Below are 21,452 nucleotides of genomic sequence, written 5' to 3' on the forward strand. Positions count from 1 at the left end.
TACTGGACGGAACATGAACAGAAAACGTCCTAATTAAACGTAATTTTCGAGTTTGATGTGCTAATTAGCACTGACCACCAAGAACAAGGCCCCCACTTCAACTGACATTTTTTTCTTTTTTTTTTTTACAAATGCGCAAGTGCAAGTCGGTCTAACAGTAGATTTGGCCCGGCCTAGGTGAATTTCAGTTTCAACAAGGTTAAATTATTCATCTCGTCGAAGTTGTAAAAAGTAATAATTGAAGGTTCTGATTGTGTTCTGTGTTGTTTTAAGAGTGGAGATGGGGGTAAATGAGCGAATTGGAGCGGAGTAGTGAGACCTACTTTGAGAGGCGGAGCTGCTCCTCCGCTCCATTCGGCGCGCCGCGTTCGTAATGAAAGGCTGCCTGTGACTTCCTCGCTCTTCGGCAGCTACATTGTGTGGAAAGCAGCAGCACGTTGTTGGCTTCTCCACGCTGAACTCCACAGCGAATTAACGTTCTCCTGCTCTAGGAGATACAGATCCGCCATCGGTTTTTTCTCCTCAAGCGTCTTTAAGTCACTCTCGACTTGCGAAAAGAAAGAAAATGTCTGCCACGGCGACGAAAGTGAGTAAAAAGGAGCTGAACTCGAACCATGACGGAGCGGACGAGACCTCCGGTAAGGGGAATGGCGGCCTCCTGTTCAGCGCCATTTTCACTTTCTTCTCAAATATTGTTTGCATGAACACAAGATGCTGTTTAATCAGTCTGGAATTGATGAAAATGTTGCTTTGCTTCTGCTTAACGCCACCGGAGCGCCTTTGCTGCTTATAGAAACGGCAGCTGCGTATTTTCAGGGGCTAGCGTGCTTTAGCATGCCCGTACTCCTCCGTTGTTTGCTGCTGGCACAGAGGCCATGTTAGCCGGGGTATATAGCAGCTATATCGACGGATAACGAGCGACCCATTTGAAACAATCAACTTCTCGGTATTAATCGCGGAATATGCTTGAAACCATAAGAAAGTGTGCTCACTTTAATGTTTGGTTTTATTTCTACGATTGGTTTGCATTAGCATCTAGCCCGCTCGTGTTGTTGTTGTAGTCTTACCTAACGCTAGCAGACGACATTGTTTTGTTAACGCATTTAAATCACCGCTAGTTAAAACCTCCCAGTTACTGCATAATGGCTGCTGTTTGTAGGACTCAGTCGTGTTAATAGTGTTTATTTTTTTATTGGGTATGAGTGGGGTGAATATTCTGGCATACATTCTAGCTCGGTCGCTCACGTTACCGCGGCTGTGTGAACAGTCTGCTGTCCCACATTTAAACCACGCGGCCCTGAAGGCAGCAGCCGGCAGGAAACGGCAAGAAGCCTGAACGAGGAGCGCTGCAGCCATTGGCCGCTTACACTGTCAGAGTCCCGCGTCGACTCCATACTGTTACATGTTAAATACCCTGACTCACTCCTTACTTCTACTATTTATACTTTGACTATTAAAAAATAAGCTGTTGCTTTGATTACATAAACTGAATGGCATCTAGTCCCATTTTGAAATTCACTGGGTTTTTTTTTTGTGTTTTTTTTTTTTTTCCCACAGAGAAAGAGCAGCAAGAAGCTATTGAACACATTGATGAAGTTCAAAATGAAATTGACAGGTAGGGGTCTATTTATTATTGTTGCACCAGTTTTGTTGTGAATAGTAGTTTTTATAAATGTGAAGTGATTTGGTGCCTATCCAGTGGTCAAAGTGTGAACTACATGTGGGTCATGGAAACTGATGACTTATTAAATCTTAATCTGAGCTAAGTTGTGTAATAAAAACTATATTCCGCCTTACTAATGTCTTCTGCTTATGATTTACTGAAATAGACTTAATGCGACCAAAATTCTAAGTTATTTCTATTTTGGGTTTGAAGCTTTTTAGCGACACTCAGCTATTAAGAACTGGAGATGTGTAATATCAATATTAAGAGTAGAAATCAATCACACAACATTGAACTGATTTAAGATTCCAAAAATATACATGGAAAAATAATGAATAAATGTATTACAGAAGTATTAATTCAGTATTTTTTTTTTCTGTCATGAAGCGGGAATTAAAGGCACCTAGGACAGTACCGTGAAGAGATCTTTCAGTATTTATCTGCATTTGAAACATTGCAACATGAAAACAAATTTAATATATGCTCAAATTCAATTGGTGAAACTAATTTTCATATTGCAGCAAAGGATCTCTGCAGTATTTAGCTCTCGTTAAATCAAGAAAAAGAGCAATGGTTGTTCCAAAACATTTTTAGACTCCATTTCAGTCTTGTTTGAGGAACAGCAGCATCAATACACATTATCACAGGTTTATCCCTTATATGCCTAGTGGATCTAATTGGCATCATACCTAATTTTACAGTAATGGTGTGTCCAATGCTCAAATTGATCATCTAAAGGCAAAAATGCGAGTAGTGCCTTTTTTTTTCCTGTACAATTTATTTTCAGTCACTGCATTTTGTGTAAAAATTAATATGAAATAAACTTTTCCTACACCTGTCAAACATAGTCTGTTATTAATATTCAAGCACTTGATAAACTTTTAGTCTAGTACTTTGTATGATTTTATACCATAAACATACAAGATGAAATTGTTTTTATTTTATGCATTTTAAATTGTCCTTTTAACCATAAATAGTTGACTTAAATTGAGAAGTTTGTTGTGGAAAGTTATTTTCTGGGGACATGGCGCATATTAACACTACTGATAAATATTTAAGAATTGGGATACAAAAGTAGAATTGTAAGCATATGAAATTTTCTTCAGTAAAATTTTTTCTTAAAGCAGAATTTTGGGCTCGTTATCTAATAAATGCTTTTTTTTTCTTCAATTAATTTAAACCCCTGTAAAATTGCCATTTTACAAATAAAATAATTTTTGATATAAATATAAAAAAATTACTCTCCTTCCTCCTCTAAGATGATTTGTCTGCTTTTTAGAAAATATTTCTTGTTTTGTTTGAATAAAATCTAAATTAAATAACTACCTGTAGCAGGTATAAATTATTGGAGTGTTTCAGCTTCCACTGGTGCAATTTTTGCTTATGTTGACAAATATTAATTTAATTACTGGTTATTTGGGAGAGCGTCTTCCCAGATTTATAATATCCATTTCTCTTTATTTCCCCAGGTTGAATGAGCAGGCCAGTGAGGAGATCCTGAAAGTAGAACAGAAATACAACAAACTCCGTCAGCCATTCTTTCAGAAGAGGTCAGAGCTGATCGCCAAAATCCCCAACTTCTGGGTCACCACGTTTGTCAACCATCCACAAGGTGAGTTATCCACGGAAAAAAATCCCCCACTCCAATTTGTTCACAATTTCAGCTTCATGGGTTAAAAATTGACGTTTATCTCAACAGTATCTGCTCTACTGGGGGAGGAGGATGAAGAGGCGCTTCACTACCTGAGCCGAGTGGAGGTGACAGAGTTTGAAGACATCAAGTCAGGCTACAGAATAGATTTTGTAAGTGATGAAATGTTTTGTCTGTGTATTATTGAAGCTTAACATGTGTATTTTGCTCATACTGGACTCTATTCTTGTTTCAGTATTTTGATGAAAATCCATACTTTGAAAACAAAGTACTTTCCAAAGAGTTCCATCTGAACGAGAGTGGAGACCCATCTTCAAAGTCAACAGAAATCAAATGGAAATCAGGAAAGGTAAGTGTGCTTTGTGTAGCATTTTCAGCAAAACTCGAGTTTTATGTGAAGTAGACTTGTAAAATCTTTGATTCCTCCTGTGTGTGCAGGATCTCACCAAGCGGTCCAGTCAGACACAGAACAAGGCCGGCAGGAAGAGGCAACATGAAGAACCTGAGAGTTTCTTCACTTGGTTCACCGACCATGCTGATGCCGGTGCTGATGAGCTTGGGGAGGTGATCAAAGATGACATCTGGCCAAACCCCCTGCAGTACTACCTGGTATGTTTACCACAAACCTAATGATAGAAACTACCATAAACGAGTCAGTGTTGGATGGCAGTTCAGTTCGTATTTTTGGTGTAGAAGTTTTGTTTTAGTTTGACAAAATAAGAACATGGTGGCTACACATTATTAAATTCATTTATTTTAAAATTAAGGCCTTATATTAATTGAAAAACAGATTGGCCTTAAATATGTTAAATACAGGTTTTATATTTTGTCACGATTATTTAATCTCATGCTATGTAGTTTTCTTGGTGGACTTTACAAAACTTTGCATTCTGACTCAAGTTGTAGCTACCGCTAACTAGCTGCTAATAAGCAAGCTTGCTAGGTTCTTTTTTTTTTACTTCCATAATGAGTAAATGTAAGTTTATTGGCAGTTGACTGGATGGTGTCAATTGCTTCAGTTGCAACTAATATGATTTATTTGCAATTTTCTTTTTTGTACATTTAAATTCCATTCATAATGGTCTTAAAATCTTAAATTTGAGTTGCTGGCTAAGCAAAAATATGTTTTTTAGGTTCCAGACATGGATGATGAAGAGGGTGAAGGTGAGGAGGATGAAGAGGACGAGGAGGGTCTGGAGGACATTGATGAGGAGGGGGATGAAGATGGAGAGGATGATGAAGAGGATGAAGGAGAAGAAGGAGAGGTAAAGTGCTAACATTTTGGAAACTTAGCGAAGTTTTAATTTCTTAACATTCATCATGTGTGATGCTTCATTGTTTCAGGAGGATGAGGGAGAAGACGACTAAGAACTATATCACCTGCAAGACCCTCGACCTTCCCTGTTAATTTTTCCACTCATGTTTGGGAGCAAAAGTTTTTTGTTTTGTTTTGTTTTTTTGGCTTTTTTAATTTACTTTTATCAGTATGTGCTTCACTTTCCATTCTGAAGCCTCCTCACCTGCTGATGCCATATGTTCCCCTTTGACTCATCCAAGGCCAATGGCACTTTGCCCTGAATTGTGAGTACCATCCCTGATGACATCTCAAAAATAATAAAAAAATAGAATCAGCACAGTATCCTCAGTAGAATGAAGAGACAGAGTTCCTCCTATTCAAGGTTGTGGTTAATCAGCTGAAGCCATGGTATAGTGACCTAGTGCTAGCAGACCTTTCAATATATTTTTTTTTTCTAAGAGGGGGCATAGTACCCTTTAAAGTATTTTTATTTTTTTTCTCCCGTGGTTATCGAGTACCAGCTCATTCCTTTGACTTGTAATGTTTGGGGTTAGGGGGTGGGGGTAAGCTGGGGAGGGGCAGGAGTGTATTGGTTATTGGGGAGAGTGGTTATTTTGACACCATTTCTATGGGACTTTTGTTTTTCATTGTATTGTTTTACAGATATCCACAAGATTTGAAATGACATTTTTAATAAAGAAAAAAACTGAAAAAAAAACTTGTAAATTTTGGCCCCTTCTGCTGCTTCATTGGTTCCGACAGAAGTGTTTACACTCAAGAATTGTTTCAAATTAAAGGTGTAAAGCTTGCTTTGTTACAATAATAAAACAAAACTGTATGCACGTGTGGGAGTCTTCAAGCGAAAAGGAGGGATGCAATTTTATTTTTGAAAATATACTTGGAAAAACTTTTTTAAAAAAAAGAAGGAAAAACCTCGAGTCAAGTTCATCAGCTTGTAAAGGATTTTGGAGTCATTAGCAGACTTGATGCAAAGTCTTCTCTCAATATTCTGTGGGCGATTAAAGCCAAAAAGGTGTTTTCAGACTCTTCAAACTTGTTGTTTGTGACGGTCTCAGGCCAACTGTTTGGCTGGAAGCCCCAACCTGAAGAGAAAAAGGAGATGCACATTGTAGTAATGAGCTTGATTAAAATACTGGCAAATTAAGCCCTGATTGGCAAACGCAATCATGGAATATTTCTACAAGTGAATAAAATGGATGTACACTGACGATGTTTGAGGTTTTACACTACGGAAAGTTAATGATTTTCGAAATGCATTGCAAATCTGATTCTTGTGCAACATCAAAGAGTTTTGCTTAGAAACTACAGTCCCATGTTTGCATATTTTTAACGCACTTAATAGTTTAAATTTTTAAGTCGAAATACCTACCTAAATGAGTTTTACACCTAGGGCAGGTAGCTACAGTCCATGAGAACCCTGGGTACCAAGAGAAGTGGCTGTCGGCCGGCCAGTGCTTAATAACGTCCGCTTTTTTAAACACTATCACCTCGAACTTGAGTCCCTGGGGGTTCTCGAAGAGCTGGATGTGGATCCTTCGACCACCCACTGACGTGTCGTTGCGGCTGGATAGTGCCATGCGGCTGGGGACGAAGTGGATGTCCGTGCCGAATGCCACTTCGTGTCCACATGCTCTACATAATATTAGCGTGTCGGTGCTAGTTCCGTGCTCCGGTGGGTCGGCAGCACACGAGTGTGAGGGGTTGAAAAACAGGAGCGCAAAGACGATAAAGTGGAAAAAGTTGTCCCATTGCACTCCGAGCAGCAGGCGGCTCGGTGACCTCATGGCTGTTTCAGTCTGACCAAAAAGCTAACAATAAAGCTAGTTAGCTTTTGACGCTAACAGCGTTTATATCTGATGTAACGGTTTGAAAATGAGACATGTATGTTGAAAATCATATTTATCATTCAGTATGTTGTATGAAAGCACCATTCACTGACAAACACAATATTAAGATTTAACTTTTAAAGGACTGAGCAATAGCTGATAAATTAGCTCGTAAAGCAAATGCTACGCTGGTTAGCATATTAAGCTAATTAGCATTAGCTTCCTGTTCATATTTAACTAGCAGACGGAAGTCAAGTTAAATAAAAGGGAAGTGCAGTCGTTTCCTTGGGATCCAAACGTAACAACAATTATTTTTACTTAGAAAATGTACTATGGCTATTTGTGAAAATTTTAACCAACGTTTTTGTAGGTTAGACTAGACTTTCGAGTCATGTTAACGGTTCTCTTGTGATACGTTTAAGAACCAATTTTTATTAAAACATTTTCTTTCGTTCACCTAAGTACGAAAGAAAAGTCTAAAATAACTACCTGTTAACATCTGATTGATTTCCTTGTATTTTTATTATTTCTATTTTTAAGTGTTAAACTATTTTCTTCTCTCTTTTATTGCTCACTAAAAAGTTTTCAATTTCTTCATAGGTTCAAGAACACAGCATGAATGCATTTTTCTTTTAGCAGTTACCCCGAGCAACGCTTACTTGAAACACTTCTTCACCAATCACAAAACGGGATCTTGAAAATCAGCCAATCGGAGCACTCGTTCGTTATTTGTAGCAACCATTCTGCGCCTCACAGAAGTTGAGATTTTTCCTGGAGACAGGAAGCTGACGCGATCTAAATTGCTTAAACCATTTACAGTGTTTTTGTCTGGAGGGTTTTTGGTTTTGATGAACTTATTCTTGGCCTAAATGTCGCGGTAAAACTTCTGAAGGATGAAAACTAGAGGTTCACCACCAGCTCCGCCACCGATTCACGTCCACGTAGCGGATAGCACACCTATCCATGTTCATATGAGGAGGAATCCCAGCAGAACACCACCGGTTAGTTCTTTTCTGGAAAGGGAACGTAAAAGGTTTTAAAGTTCTACTTATAAATTAATTTAGAGAAGACAAAATATTTTAAAAACTAATTCTTTACCCATTATTTCAATTATTTTCTGTTTAAAAGAATCAGGATTTTACTTCAAGTCAACATGTTAGAAAAATTCAATTATTAATTGAAAGCATGACAGAATTTAGTTTTTTGAGAAAAAAGGAGCCATCCCAGCTACAATAAGTCTCTGAAGAATTTTGAATTACTATGAGTTAGAATAACATTTAATTTCCCTTTGGGATTTATAAAGTATTTTAAATTTGAATTTAACTTTAGCACTTTTTCCTTTTGGATTTAGGGAACTGATGCTTCGGTCAAACGAGATGAAAGCAGGCCAAAGATCCGGACGCCCTGGATTCCTCCAGGAATACACTCGTGCAAGAGGAATATTGGCATCACCAAGTCTCAGGTTGCTTCATGGTGTTCATTTTATGCTATTGTTACAGTATAACTAAAATTATACCTAGAGGAAATAAAAAAATATACTTAGTCTTTCCCAGTTCTTAAAATGGTTTAAAAAGGAGTTGATTGAAAACCCCAAATTGTTAGAAAGGGTCTTCTATTTGTAGATAAACTGGACACATCTATTTGCCTCACTGGGAAGCGATGTGTAAAAAGTTTCTGACCAGATTTCCACGGGCTTTAGCTGACAAGTCGACCCATAGCATCACAGATCTTTCACCATTCCTTGCAGTGAACTGAAGATGCTTAACCATATATACCGTGTTTCTTTCACTCCTGACCCAGCTGCAGTGTCTGTTTCAGTCTCATCTGACCAATGCACAAAGGTCCAGCAGAGTTTTGCTAACTTCACATGTTAGCAAAACACTTAGGGCTGGGAGATATGGTTTAAAATGATACAAGATTCGATTTCCAATTTTAATCAAATGCAAAAACTAAAATAAATAAATAAAAAAAAAACAAAGCAAAAAAATACAAATAACAAAAAAGTGTAATAAAAAAGGCTTTTATTTCAATAATTCCTTCTAATTTCAAAATCGAAATAAATTGAAGCTGTAAAACATGCTTGTTATAAAAGATGGCTATTTCTTGGTTGGGCTAATGTCACTCTGAACTATGGAAACCTAAAGAGTGCACAGCTGAAAAAAAACAACACATTTTTAAAAAATGAATTGAATTTTCTGTTTTTGAAGATTGAATTTATAAACTTAATTTATCACCCAGCCCTGGTTACGTTTGTGATGATTGGAGAGAAAAGACTTTTTCCCTGTCATTCCTCCGAAACAACCATATATCATAGATACTTTCTAATATTTATAAAGACTTGGTGACCGCAAGATGCATTCTTTGTTGCAGTTTAACAGTGAACTGTGAGTGGTGGGAAGATACCTTGAGTGCTAGTTAAATCTTCTGGCTAAAAGAAATACGCCTCTGTGTCGCTTTATTTTTACAAGAAGGAAACAAGCCATTGATCGTTAATTATATACTCTAATTATATACTCTTAGAGACTGGTTAACTTACAAAAACAAAGTATACATGATTCAGTTTTACTCTGGTGATTTTGTATTTTAAGTGTTGGCATTTAACCTCAGATATCTGACTTCAGATCTGCTTTAACAACAGAATCAAGAACATCTGTATGTTTCAGTTCTTTTTGAGCATGTTTTCTGTTTTTGTCATTTGATCAGACCAGCAGATCGCAGATTCAGTCAGACAGTGGGATCAGGAATCGGCGAGTTGCAGGGCAGCAGGAGGAAGAGCTGCATGGAGTTTCTGAAGACCTCAGAGTCCTGCTGAGGGAACATGGCGCTTCAAAGACGTAAGAAATTATAGATTCAATTCAGTTTATCTATAAAGCGCCAATTCACAACCCAAAATTAGTAAAAAATTTAAATCTGCACAAAAGATTTGAATTTGATTCAACATGTTGTACCTTTTGTGAATGTCCAGAAGAATCCCTTAATCATCTCTTTTTTACCTGTCCCTTTTCTTTTAAACTATGGAGAGACATTAAAAACTGGTTGTCCCTTAAAATTGAAGACATCTCAGATATTCACCACATATCATACTGTGCTGATGACCTTGATAGTCAAATATCTGACGTGGTAAATTTTGTCTTCTTGCTTGTTAAATATCATATACACTGCTGTAAATGGAGAGGTTCTACCTCTTGTTTTGATTTTTTTTCTTAACCAATTTAAACTGTATTACACCTCACTGAAACATTTGAAATCTGTTTATGCAAAAAAAAGTAACTGCCAGTATCTCTACTTTTCTTTTGTTTTAAATCTTGCTCTATTTTTATTCATTTGTCTTACTGTTACGTGTTTGTGTTTATAGTCTTAGCCCCATGTTTTGTTTCTTTTTTTCATACGTATGCTGCAATGTTATTTGTACCTCAACGAGTCTTTGTATACTGTTTGTTTAATAAATAAATAAAAAAACAAACAAAAATGTCCAGTTCTGGTATGCCGCCATCTTTGTTTCTACATAACAATGGCTCTGCTTAAGGATGACCAGTGGCGCCCTCTTCTGGATGGCGGCCAAACTACAACGCTAAAAGAAGATCTAAGCGGCGGTCGTTGTTAGTTTATCGATTGGAACTAATTTTAATCTAATAAGCCATTCATCTACAAGTAATCGTAATGACCTGAACTCTGTTTATTTCATTCAAAGGTCGGAGGCTTGCGATCGTCAAATAAATGCAGATGTGCTCCTCAGGACGCTTGTAGAGGCAGAAATCGATGGTGTTGCTGTGGGTAATCAGCTGACAGCTTTGAAGGAAACCATTGACAGCCTTGCTAAGGTAAGCTCTACTCCAACCTAAGGGGGCTGCAACCTGCAGCTCCTATAAAACCAAATAAGAAATGCATATTAACTATAAAGGCAGTAAAAAAAGGGTTGTTTTAGCAGTTCTTCTGTATGTTTTAAGCTACAATAGAAAGGCACCACTGGTAAAAAAAACAAAACAAACAAAAAAAAAAACTTTGAAAGCAATAATAATTGGTTGTTTATGTTTTTAAGTGGGCTATCCTTTATTATCCACATGTATTGAAAATTCTCATGCAGCTGATCTTATTGTACAAAATAAATGCTAGATCCAGAACTTGGATCTAGCAGTTTCAAACACAGCAGATGAAAATATTGGGTCCACAGATTATTTGGCCCAAATAATCCGTTTTTGTTTTCTTTTGTTTCTTTGCAGCTATCATTACGTGTCACATGCAAGACAGCCATGTTGGAGTTTAAGATTAAGGAGAACAACCTTCCTGTTTTTGAAGGGAATTTCTATTATCTGAACCAAATTAGTTCTTTGAAATTACAAAAATCTGAATAGAAAGAAAACACGTAACCAACCATGCAGCGTTGCAGTGAAGAACATTTTTTGTTGTTTTGATTTATTTTCATGACTTAACACAGCAGAGTGAAAAAGGGGTACCTGGAAAACCTGGAATGTGCTCAAGGGAATCACTGCTCTGAATGATCGGATCAGCATGAACCCATCTGGTCTTTTGTTTTCCAGGAGAAGCAGCTGACGAAGCTTCACACATCCTCTCTAGCATGGCATCAGAAGCTGCTGCTGGAGAAAATAGCGATGTTTGATCAAACAAATCACAGCCTTCGGGATCTCCTCAGGGACTGGAGCGTCAAGGAGGTACAAGAAGCAGAGGAGAGGTCGAGAAAAGCAGAATAATTCATTTCTGACTATTGTTTCTCCAATCAAACTGTTTTTACAATTGAAAAAGATTGAGACACTTTCAAACACTTAAAAGTGTATATTTAACAATGTTTAGCTTAAAAACAGAACAGGGATTTCAATACTTAATTAAAACCAGGGTGGAAATTAAACATTTTCTCTACCAGCCACAGTGGTTAACAGAACATTTTTTACCAGCCACTCAAACATTTCACCAGCCACTGTTTTTTTTTCCTTTCGATTTCTGTGAACTTTAGGAAGGTATGAAATAGGGCGATTATTTTTGCAATTGATTAACCTGTTGTTTATTCTGGTGATTAATTGATTAATCGGATAAAAATATGTCACATTTCACAGATTTTCTCTTTAATAACTTAAGACTTTTTATACAACACTATAAATGCATAAAAAATGCAAATAAACACAAATTTAATTTCCATTTTTTAATTGGAAAATAAGTTAAAACTATACCACTTGAGGAGTTTTGGCTAAAACATGTACAGACAAAGATGTTTTATCTTAAATGCAAAAATGATATATTTTTTGCAAATAATTATTTGCTTAATTATTGCTCTGAATATGTTGTTTCTTTCAATAAATGTTTCTATTAAAGCCTGCATACTTTAGTTAATTATTGATTGATTACTTAATTAGTTAATGATTATCTCAATAATTGATTAATCATGATTAATCTGATTAATCGTTTCAATGCTACATTTAATAAATACATTTAGTCAGCATCACCTTTCTCTAACTTTCCCCTTTTAAAATATGGCTAAGCAGTCCTTATTTTTTGCAACAAAAGTGCCTTATTAAAAATAAAGTGCTGGTCTAAATTAGTTGCCGATTATTTCAATAATTGATTAATCTGATTAACCATTTCAGCCCTTGTGTAAAAATTCTGTATTCACATGCACATTATGTAGCTTTTAAATATAAACAATAATCTTCTTAGACGGTGTTACAGAAAGTGTTGTGGTGTCCACAGAAACAGTTGCTGGTGTGGCCGATAGAGAGAGACACCTTGAAGAAGAAGCTGGTTGACACTGAAGCAGAAAACATGGTGAGTAACCAACACTTCCTCCTCTGATCGTCCATCTCCTTCACCAGTAACTGTTTCACTCCTTATTTCGCAGAGACTTGCCGCTAAACTCTCAAACAAGGAGAAACAAGTTTCAAAGCTCACCGAGCATCTGGACTTTGAAAAGGTTTGTAACTGCTTCAGCAGCAGGAAACCTGAAGTTCCTGATGACATCGTAAAAGGTTCTGGTAAGTTACGCCACAGGTTTTTACAGCGTTGCCGCTGTCAACGCAGGACAACTTAAAGACGACTGAAGAGCTTTCAAGGATCCTGGACTCGACCCACAGTCACCTGGTGAACCAGCTGGAGGAATCAGAGGCGGAAAAGGTCCGCCTGACCGCTCAGATCCAGGTTTGGGAACGCAGATTTCACAACAACACGCTTCAGAGTAGGGATACAAACAATTAATCAACGTACGACTAATTGTCGATTAGTGGTTTATTAGATTAAAATGATTTCCAGCTGATTATGCTCTTAGACTTTGGTTTAGTGTTATAGTTTGGCCGCCATCCAGCAGAGGGCGCCACTGATCAATGGAGCCTGGTACAGAAACAACGGTGGCGGCGGCCATAATGAAACTGGAAAGAAAAGCGGTTCATAGTCCGTTGTGGGATGAAAAAAGCACTTTATGCTCTTCTGTTTTGGAATATAAAAACTTGATAAGCCCCTTAAGTTTCAACTTAATGGACCTTATTAAAAAATTATTGATGTGCTACTAAGATGAGGATAATATGCCAGTAAAGCGGAAGACATAACGCAGAAGAAGGGGGAAAAAAATCGTGCCAATTCTGTCTGAACATCTCTGTCTTCATGGGGAATTCAGGGTTTCACTTATTTTATTGTCTTCATCTTTTACTCAGTAACCTAAGAGGTTCCTGTTTTATCTCTTATAATATGTATGTGTTTATTAATGTGAGAAAACCACAGTTTTCTACTTAAGTTGCCATTTAATACATCTGACACAAAACGATGTTAAATTTAATGCTTTTTTTTTATTTAAGCATAGGGAAAATGTAGGTGTTACGGAAGGATGGGTAAAACTATAATACCTGAGAGCTTTTGGCTAAAACATCCTCATATATTAAGGTTTTTTTAATCTTATATGCAAAATATAAGGTAAATATGGTTTGTATAGTCTTGACTTAATTTATTTTTATAGTAAATAGCCTTTTTAGAATCTCTATACTCCAGTTAACGATTAATTGATTGCTAAATTAGTTGATGATTATTTCAGTAATCACAATAAAGCACGATTAATCTGATTCAACCCTATATCTAATGAGCACCACCTTTCTCTAACTTTCTCCTCTTAAATTATATGGAGCCTCTTTTTAGAGGAAAGACACAGGAGCAGAGTTTCTTGTCTTGCAAAGTTCAAGCTGATTCTGATCCTAATGAAGGAGAAAATGAACTATTTTAACCATTTATTATCTTCTGCCATGCGATCTGTTGGTGAGGTAGAAGATGCAGCAGAGTCAGGAGCGTCAGATGAAGCAGCTCCGGGATCTCCAAGACGAGCTGGAGATTCTGAAGATGAAGAAGGCGGAGGATGACAAGCAGCGGAAAGAAGAGCAGGAGTCGCTCAGTATGATCACGCTGCACGCCGACCGCGCTCAGGAGGCAGTGAGGCAGCTGGAAAAGAAACTACAGGAGAAGGTCAGAGATGGGGCTCAGTGGGATTCTAGAAGTACTTCTAGGTTTCTGTTTCCTCAATTTCTACTATTTTTTCAACTGTTGGTTCCATGAGAGCATCAAGAAATAATGTCAATAGATGAAATAATATAATTAAATGCTGTTTCTGTGCAGTTTAGTGATAGAAATTACACTTTTTAAATAATAAAAAAGTGCTACCGATCAGAAAAAGGAAGTTATCTATGCTGACCGCACACATCCTGGACACAGACGGTCAGAAAAACCTAAATTTTTATTTACTTTCCTGTACATTTATATTTAACATTTTCTCAGTTGGATCAAAAAGGAACCAGAGTTCTTGTTTTAATGCAGAACCTGGTGAATAAAAGCAGATTTTGATTGAAGCAAAGTGTCCAGTGGTGATGATGACAGCTTCAGTCATCGTTTCTTTAAATGAATAGATCAAAGATGCAGAACTTGCATGTCGGGAAAAGCAAATAGGATTTAAACATCACATGATGCGTTTTGTCTTGAAGGAGATGGAGCTGTCTCTCGCTGTGTCCGCGTCCAAAGACTGGTGTCACCGCCACTCGATGGAAGCAGCTGAGAAACGGCACCGGGAGGAAGAGATCTCGATTGTCAAACAGTGAGCAAAGAAAAAACTAAACTTGTATATAAAGAATCCCACTGATTTATGTTCTTATAGTAGGATCTATTGGTATTCCAGCTACATTAATTTGATGAAACGGTGATGGAGACACAAATTATTTCATTTATGAGTTGGAACGTCTAGAAACACTTCAGTCAGATTTTGTCAGATCAAACTTGTGTTTTTTTGTTATAGCTTATTATTTTTAACTATATGATGGGGCTGGGCGATAAATCGATTTTATTTTTCACCAATGTGCTCCCTGGGTTTCCGTACGGCATGATTTCAGTGCGCACAGGGTGGCCATCTTGTTTGTCAAATATGTTTTACATTTTCTATCTATTTGGGCTTTCAGTTCATGTCAGCTCTGCCTCACCTTAACTTATATTATTCAACTTATCTTATTGAAATTTTCTTACCCAATTTAACTTGACTTATTTAATTTAACTTACCTTATATAAATTAACATAGGATAACTTATTTATCTTAACTTATTTAACTAATCTTGGCTTAACTTGGAGTAATATGGCTTACCTTATTTAACTTAATTTAATCTTATTGAACTTAATCTTATTTAACTTAACTTTTTACTGGTTGGACTTCATGTTGTGCAAAGTTTCAACAAATGGTTTTAAAAGTAAATTTTCAAAAAGTCAAATGAAACCCAGAGAATACAGCTTTCTGAAGGGAGTGGCTGGTTGGTGGTTTTTCTTTTGCTTTTTGTTTATGAGACATGGAAACTCAAGCTCTTTGGTCATGCATGAGTTCTGGGCTTTTTTCTCAAAGCTTTTTTGTGGCACTAGTGAAGTTTATTTGCAGTATTCAAACCAGAAATGCAGCCTAAAATTAGATTTATTAAATCTCGTGTTTAAATGCGTTTCCTTTTTGAATGTGAAAGACAAACGCATCAAGAAAAGAGATGTTTTGGATGGAAAAAAGCAGTAAATGCTGACTTCTTGGTGAAAATATGGCTGAACACGAATATGTTTGTGTGTCAGGAAGCTCAGCGATCTGAACTCTCGGCTTCGCTCTGTGGAGGAGAAGAATCGGGCCGAGAGAGAGGAGCTCAGGAATCAGCTTCAGCACCTCAACGCAGAGAACGCCTCCACCATGCTGGAGAACCAAACGCTCAGGGTAGCTTCACACGGTAAACAGAAGAAAAAGTTAAAAACAAGGACTGTTGCTTAATCTGCTTTCACTTTACGATCAGAGAGAGCTGGCGTCGACTGACGAGAAATTAAAGGGACTTCAATCTGAGGCTCGTGAGCTGAAATCATCAGTGAAAAAGTCTGAGAACCTGGTGGAGAAATACAAGCAGAAGGTGAAGCAAACATCAGGCTGTTAATAGCTTCGGGTTTTTCATTATAGTTTAGTTTAATTTCATTGTGGCTTTTCGTCTAATTCAGTTAGTTTTAATTGTATTTTAGAGTGTGTTTGTAGTATTATTAGATAATATTAGATATTGTTTAGTTTAGATTTTGTTAGCCATAGTAGTAGTTTTAGTTTTTTTCATTTCAAAATAGTTAAAGTATTGTATTGTTATTACGTACACATTGATTGGGTAATGAATATGCAAGAGAAGGTGCCATTTTCCAAAAATGTATTTAATTATATTTAAACATCCAACTGACTGATGTTTTATCCCAACTTTTGCTGTCGCCATTTTGCGCACTAGCTTAAATGCTGCCCGGAGGATTATATAGAACCATAATTTGCCCTAAACTGCTTTTGTGGGAGAAAAAAACCCCATTTCATATCAGTTCAAAAGACTAACGAATAGATTCATAAACATGAAAATGAAGGATGTTACATATCCGTTTAGTTTTATGAACGGATAATCTAGTTCCAGTTTTATAATTTCTCTCCATTAAAGCTGCAGTATGTAACTTTTATAAAGAATGTGTTTTTATTTACCGTATTTTCCACACTATAAGGCGCACCTTCAATGAATGGCCATTTTAAAACTTTTTTCATATATAAGGCGCATAGAATAGACACTACAGTAGAGGCTGGAGTTACGTTATGCATCCACTAGATGGAGCTGCACTAAACGGAATGTCAACAAAAACGGTCCGACTCCGAGGAGAGCCTTCCGCGACTGGGGCGGGGCGTGGCCGGACGATGGTCACCCTTCTCCGTTTGCGCTCAGCATGTTCGTGGAGAACGTGGTGCTAAATGACCTGCAGACGACGTGATTCTAGACGGTCGGCAGGTAGATAGGTCAGTCAAACTTTATTAACAAACCAGCGTTCTGACAACTATCCCAGCATGCACCGCGCGCTTCTTCTTCTACGAGCGAAAATGAAGTCGCCGGCTGTTTACCGTAGTTGCTACACCTGTCGTGACTCAATATTGGTCCATATATAAGGCGCACCAGATTATAAGGCGCACTGTCGGCTTTTGAGGAAATTGAAAGTTTTTAGGTGCGCCTTATAGTGCAGAAAATACGGTAATTGTTAAGATTTCAAGGATTTTTTTTATTGTCATAGCATTTCGCTGTCGCTTGCTTGTGGTTTGTACTTAGGTCCCGGATCAAGAAGCCTAATAAATAAACAAGTTATAGAAGTGTCATTAATAAATATGACAGTTAACAAAAATGTTTTCCCAATTTCAGTTTTCGTTACTTTGTTAGTTTTATTTAACTGTAATAACCTTGGTAAACGTTGCTCCACAAAGGTAAATCGGCACAGAAAATCCTCCAAACAGGATGTGAAAATGATCTTTGTTACTGTTGGGTTGCGGTTCAGGTTCACCAGGCTCGCCTGCAGTCAGAGGAGTACTGTCTGAAGCTGGAGACGAAGCAGAGGGAGGCCCGGGAGCAGAGGGTGAGCCTGGAGAAGGAGAAGGATCAGGTGAAACGGGAGCTGCTGGACCGGGTGCAGGAGCTCGAGGCGCTGCCGGAGAAACTGAGGCGGACCGAGCAGCAGCTCCGAGAAGCTCAGGACGACGCCGACACCTACGAGAGGAGGAACCTGGAGCATCATGCTGTCCTGTCCGAAGTCAGACACAAGGTGATCTGCCTGGCTGCAGGTTCTAACGCATCATCCAGGTCACTCTTATCGGCTTTTAGACTCAGCAGAACCTTTTTTCAACATCATCACATCCTTCTGCAGGGCGCTGGAAACCCTTGAATAGGCTTGCATTTTCTTTAGGTGCTGTAGTTAGGTAATAAAATTTAAAGAAGCTTAGTGTTGCTAGGTGACGGGCAGAGTTCAGCTGGGGTTGCACAGTAACGGGCGAGCCGATCCGGGCCAATCTGGGCCGAGCTGAGCCAATCCGGGCCGAGCCGAGCTGAGCCGAGCCGAGCCGGGCCGGGCCTCACTGGGGTTACCAGGTGAAGGACACTGCCTGCTAATTTATTTAGGGATTTTAATTATATTTAATCAATCTAATGTCTGATTAAAAGCCTAAATTTGGAAAACATTTTTTATAGTTGAAACCAGAAAGTTTCATACACCTAATAAAAAGACAGAGGAAATTTTTTTATTGCTATCTGAAGTTAAATCTGACTGAAATGTTCTTGTTTTAGGTTAGTTAGAATCACCAAAATTATTTTAAATGCCAGAAAAGTTGGAGAGAACATTTTTTTAGAGATTTTATTTGGTAATTTTTTTGTATATTGTGTTTAAGCATTTAATTTGAACAGGAAAATAATTTACTGTAACACAATTTTTTTTGGCTTGCTTCACTGTGATAAATATTTATTCCCAGCTTACCAATGACTTATTGATCTGTGCAATTGAAATAAAAGCTGTCTTATATTTTTTAAGTTAATCAGTGTTATTTAAATTGGGGGAAGATTTGTTAAAGTAGTGTTTTGTTCTTGGACCAGCCAGGTGTTCAAGCTTCTCACTAAGTTACATCCCATTGGTAAATATCAGTCACATAACAGCAATATTAATATCGTAGATCGATCGGAACTCAAGAAGGAATGACTCTGAATACTGTTAGCAGCTCAAAGCGCAGGAAGCGTGAATAAATGAGTGTTTTGGGGAATTTAACAGTTTCTCTGACTCTCTGCAGGTGGAGCACCAAGGTGCTCAGCTGGAAACGGTTCAGCAGAGGAATCTGCTGCTGCAGGAGGAAAACAATGTCCTGAAGGAGAAAATTAAAAACCTAGAGAGGTATTTTTCTTTAACTTCAGCACTTAAATAAAAACAGATTTATTGAGTGGTTAAAGGTGACCTTTCATGCTTCCTTGAACAGGGGAGGATAGATAAGTCTACGGCCTATTCAAAACATGTTTGCTGCATTTTCTTTTGCACAAAATCAGCGCTTACAGCAGTAAAACCAACTGACTAATCGAGCTGGTTTAATATCTGTAAATATGGGTCATCAGCCATAACAGCATAAATATCAGATATTAATTTTGGAGCAAATTTTCATTTCGGTGCATCTCTATAGAGTGTATAACTAAAGTTAAAAAGTGAGACGAAGCCATATTAAGTGTGTTTGTTTTTGTGACATTACATTTGGGAGTCTTTTGAAATGGCTCGTTTTCCTGACACCAAAATATATTAACTTATTGCCAAAAAACAGCTGGACTTTTTTTTAAGCGCTTAAGCTGTTTTTAGAAGCAGTAGAGACCCAAATGGAAGTACAAAACAACAACAATAATAATAATAGGTTCCCTGTAAACAAATCAGATGAGTTCACGCTTTTGTTGAGATGATATATTTCAGGATTTAACAGTAAAATCCACATATTTTAGATGAAATGAAGTGAAACTGGAACAAAAACTGTAGAGTCTGAATTATGCCTCCCGGTTCTGTTGTGAAGCACTTTGCTGTGCCTGTGTGTTCATTGTAGGAAGCTGGAGGATATGAACGCAGAAAACAGAGAGATGTCCCAGGCTGTCAGCATGAAGGAAGGAGCCATCCGCAGCCTGCAGCAGCAGCTGGAGGAGAAAACGCATGAGTGCACCGTCGTGTCCCAGCAGCTGCAGGAAACTCTGGGAAACACTCAAAGACAGGTCAGAAACAGAAAGACCTCTCCTCCTTTTCTCCTTGTGAAAATCAGGCTTGGGTTTAGTTCTCAGTTTACCTTCAGCTCAGGGTGATGTGTGACATCACACTTATCCAACCAACAACAAATATGGCTGGTCTTTCTATATAGTATAAATATGAAATTTGATTATGTGACTGCTCATAAATATACAGGTCATTAATCTGTGTTTGTAAGAGATATCACAGGTTAAGGTTAAATAAGAATGAGAGACTGTACAGTAATATGTGGTGCTGTTTGTAAAGCTATACATTAAATAATTAACAGCAATAATTTGGATATTTTAGCCTGTGTAAGAGAAACAAAATGGTGGTTCATTTTTCAGTCGTTCTTTCACCAAGTTATTAATTTATGACAGAGTTTCCAGATAAATATTAAATTTATATGGTAAATGTCAGGTTCACCAACTAAATATTTAGCTCCAAACTAAATGTTAAGCTCAGCGCTAACTAGTTTAGAGCTAAATATTTAGCCAAAAGCTAAATATTTATCTAGCTAAGTATTTAACTTATTTAGTTAGCTGTCAAACTAAATAGTTAGCTCAGAGCTAAATATTTGGTTTACAGCTAAATATTAAGCTTAAAGCTAAATATTTAGCTTATTACTAATATTGAGCTAAATATTCAACTAGGAATCTAAATATTTAGCTCCAAACTAAATATTTAGCTGAAACCTAAATATTTAGTTCAGAGCTAAATATTTAGCTTCAAACGTGCTAGTTTGCTAATTAAATATTTAATTTGAAACTGTCATTTATAAATTAACATATTGAAAATATGACTGTTTTTCTTTTATGACAGGCTAAATAACTCAGATTACTGCTGGTAATTTTTGATTGTGTACCTTTCTTACAGCACCCTTTACAGTAATGATAAAAGGATAAAAAAAACTACAGAATATTTACAAGAAGTTTAAAAAAACTGCAAACATTTAAGATGTGCAAAAAACAGAGTTATAAAGACTTACAGGGTTTATCAGGAGCAGTTTAAAGCATTTATTTTCTTCTCTTCTGGTTTGAATTTCTTGCTTAGTTTGATAGATATAATTATCTCCATTTTCAATAAAAATATAGCTGAAAAGGAAACTGATCACAAAACTTGATGGATGCAGGTGGATGACAGCATACAGCGACTTCTGGCCAAAGAGAAAGCGTCACAGTCCAGATCGTTGGAGCTGCAGAACCAGCTGAGTCGGGCCAAATTGGAGCTGAATCAGCTGCAGCGAAGCAAGGAGGACGTACGTTGCTCGTCGATCATCACGCCTGTCTGCAGCCTTCGATGGGATTAAAATGTGTTTTCTGTCTCCAGATGGAGCGTCGCTTCCATTCTCAGCTTCAGAACCTGAGGGAGCGACTGGACCAGTCAGATTCCACAAACCGCAGTTTGCAGAGCTACGTTCAGTTTTTGAGAAACTCGTATGGAAACGTATACGGAGACTGCCTGCTGAGCACCACTGATCCGCTCCCGGAGCAATAGAGCACAAATGAATTCACATTTATTGTGACGTTGCTCAAATGTTTTCAAAATGGGAAGGTCTGAACATTACTTATTGTCCTCAGACATAAAATTGTCTTAAAGACAAGAAGTCTTGATGCTTGTTTTATTTATTTAATGTTTTGTTTTATGTGTCTAGAAGTGAAAACTTGTATATTCAAACTTTTTTTAAGCTGAAACTTTTGCTGTTTAACTTCAAATCTACTAAAATAATATTCATAGAATCTGAAAACTCTTCAATCAATAAAAATCAGTTTACAAGTTATTGATCTACATTTTAATTAAATGCATTAGTTTTACTGATTATTAACTTTTTTATACTTTTAATGTTTTATTTTCTTAGTTAAAATGCCTTTTCAGTGCATCATTTTTTCATTCAGAGTTCAGTGTTTCTTACTGGAATTCTATGTAATAAATCAACAC

At 37.3% G+C, this 21,452-nt stretch overlaps 2 protein-coding genes across 2 annotated transcripts; both read left to right on the top strand.

Moving 5' to 3' along the window:
• The first annotated feature begins 342 nt into the window (after positions 1-342).
• Positions 343-4,935, top strand: LOC103134917 (protein SET). Its single transcript, XM_007547435.2, has 8 exons — positions 343-638; positions 1,558-1,615; positions 3,133-3,275; positions 3,363-3,466; positions 3,550-3,663; positions 3,753-3,923; positions 4,448-4,579; positions 4,659-4,935. The coding sequence occupies exons 1-8, from the start codon at positions 566-568 to the stop codon at positions 4,680-4,682; spliced, it is 819 nt and encodes a 272-aa protein (XP_007547497.1). The 5' UTR covers positions 343-565; the 3' UTR covers positions 4,683-4,935.
• Positions 4,936-7,208: 2,273 nt separating this feature from the next.
• On the top strand, positions 7,209-21,253 carry LOC103134916 (outer dense fiber protein 2-like). Its single transcript, XM_007547434.2, has 17 exons — positions 7,209-7,459; positions 7,810-7,920; positions 9,162-9,292; positions 10,150-10,279; positions 10,997-11,128; positions 12,159-12,233; positions 12,307-12,378; positions 12,486-12,602; positions 13,713-13,907; positions 14,420-14,529; positions 15,531-15,666; positions 15,743-15,853; positions 17,280-17,543; positions 18,556-18,656; positions 19,342-19,504; positions 20,647-20,772; positions 20,844-21,253. Exons 1-17 carry the CDS (start codon positions 7,352-7,354, stop codon positions 21,009-21,011), a joined length of 2,250 nt encoding a protein of 749 aa, XP_007547496.1. The 5' UTR covers positions 7,209-7,351; the 3' UTR covers positions 21,012-21,253.
• Positions 21,254-21,452: the final 199 nt, after the last annotated feature.

The sequence above is a fragment of the Poecilia formosa genome, unplaced genomic scaffold (assembly GCF_000485575.1).
Source record: "Poecilia formosa unplaced genomic scaffold, Poecilia_formosa-5.1.2 Scaffold20, whole genome shotgun sequence".
Classification (NCBI taxonomy): domain Eukaryota; kingdom Metazoa; phylum Chordata; class Actinopteri; order Cyprinodontiformes; family Poeciliidae; genus Poecilia; species Poecilia formosa.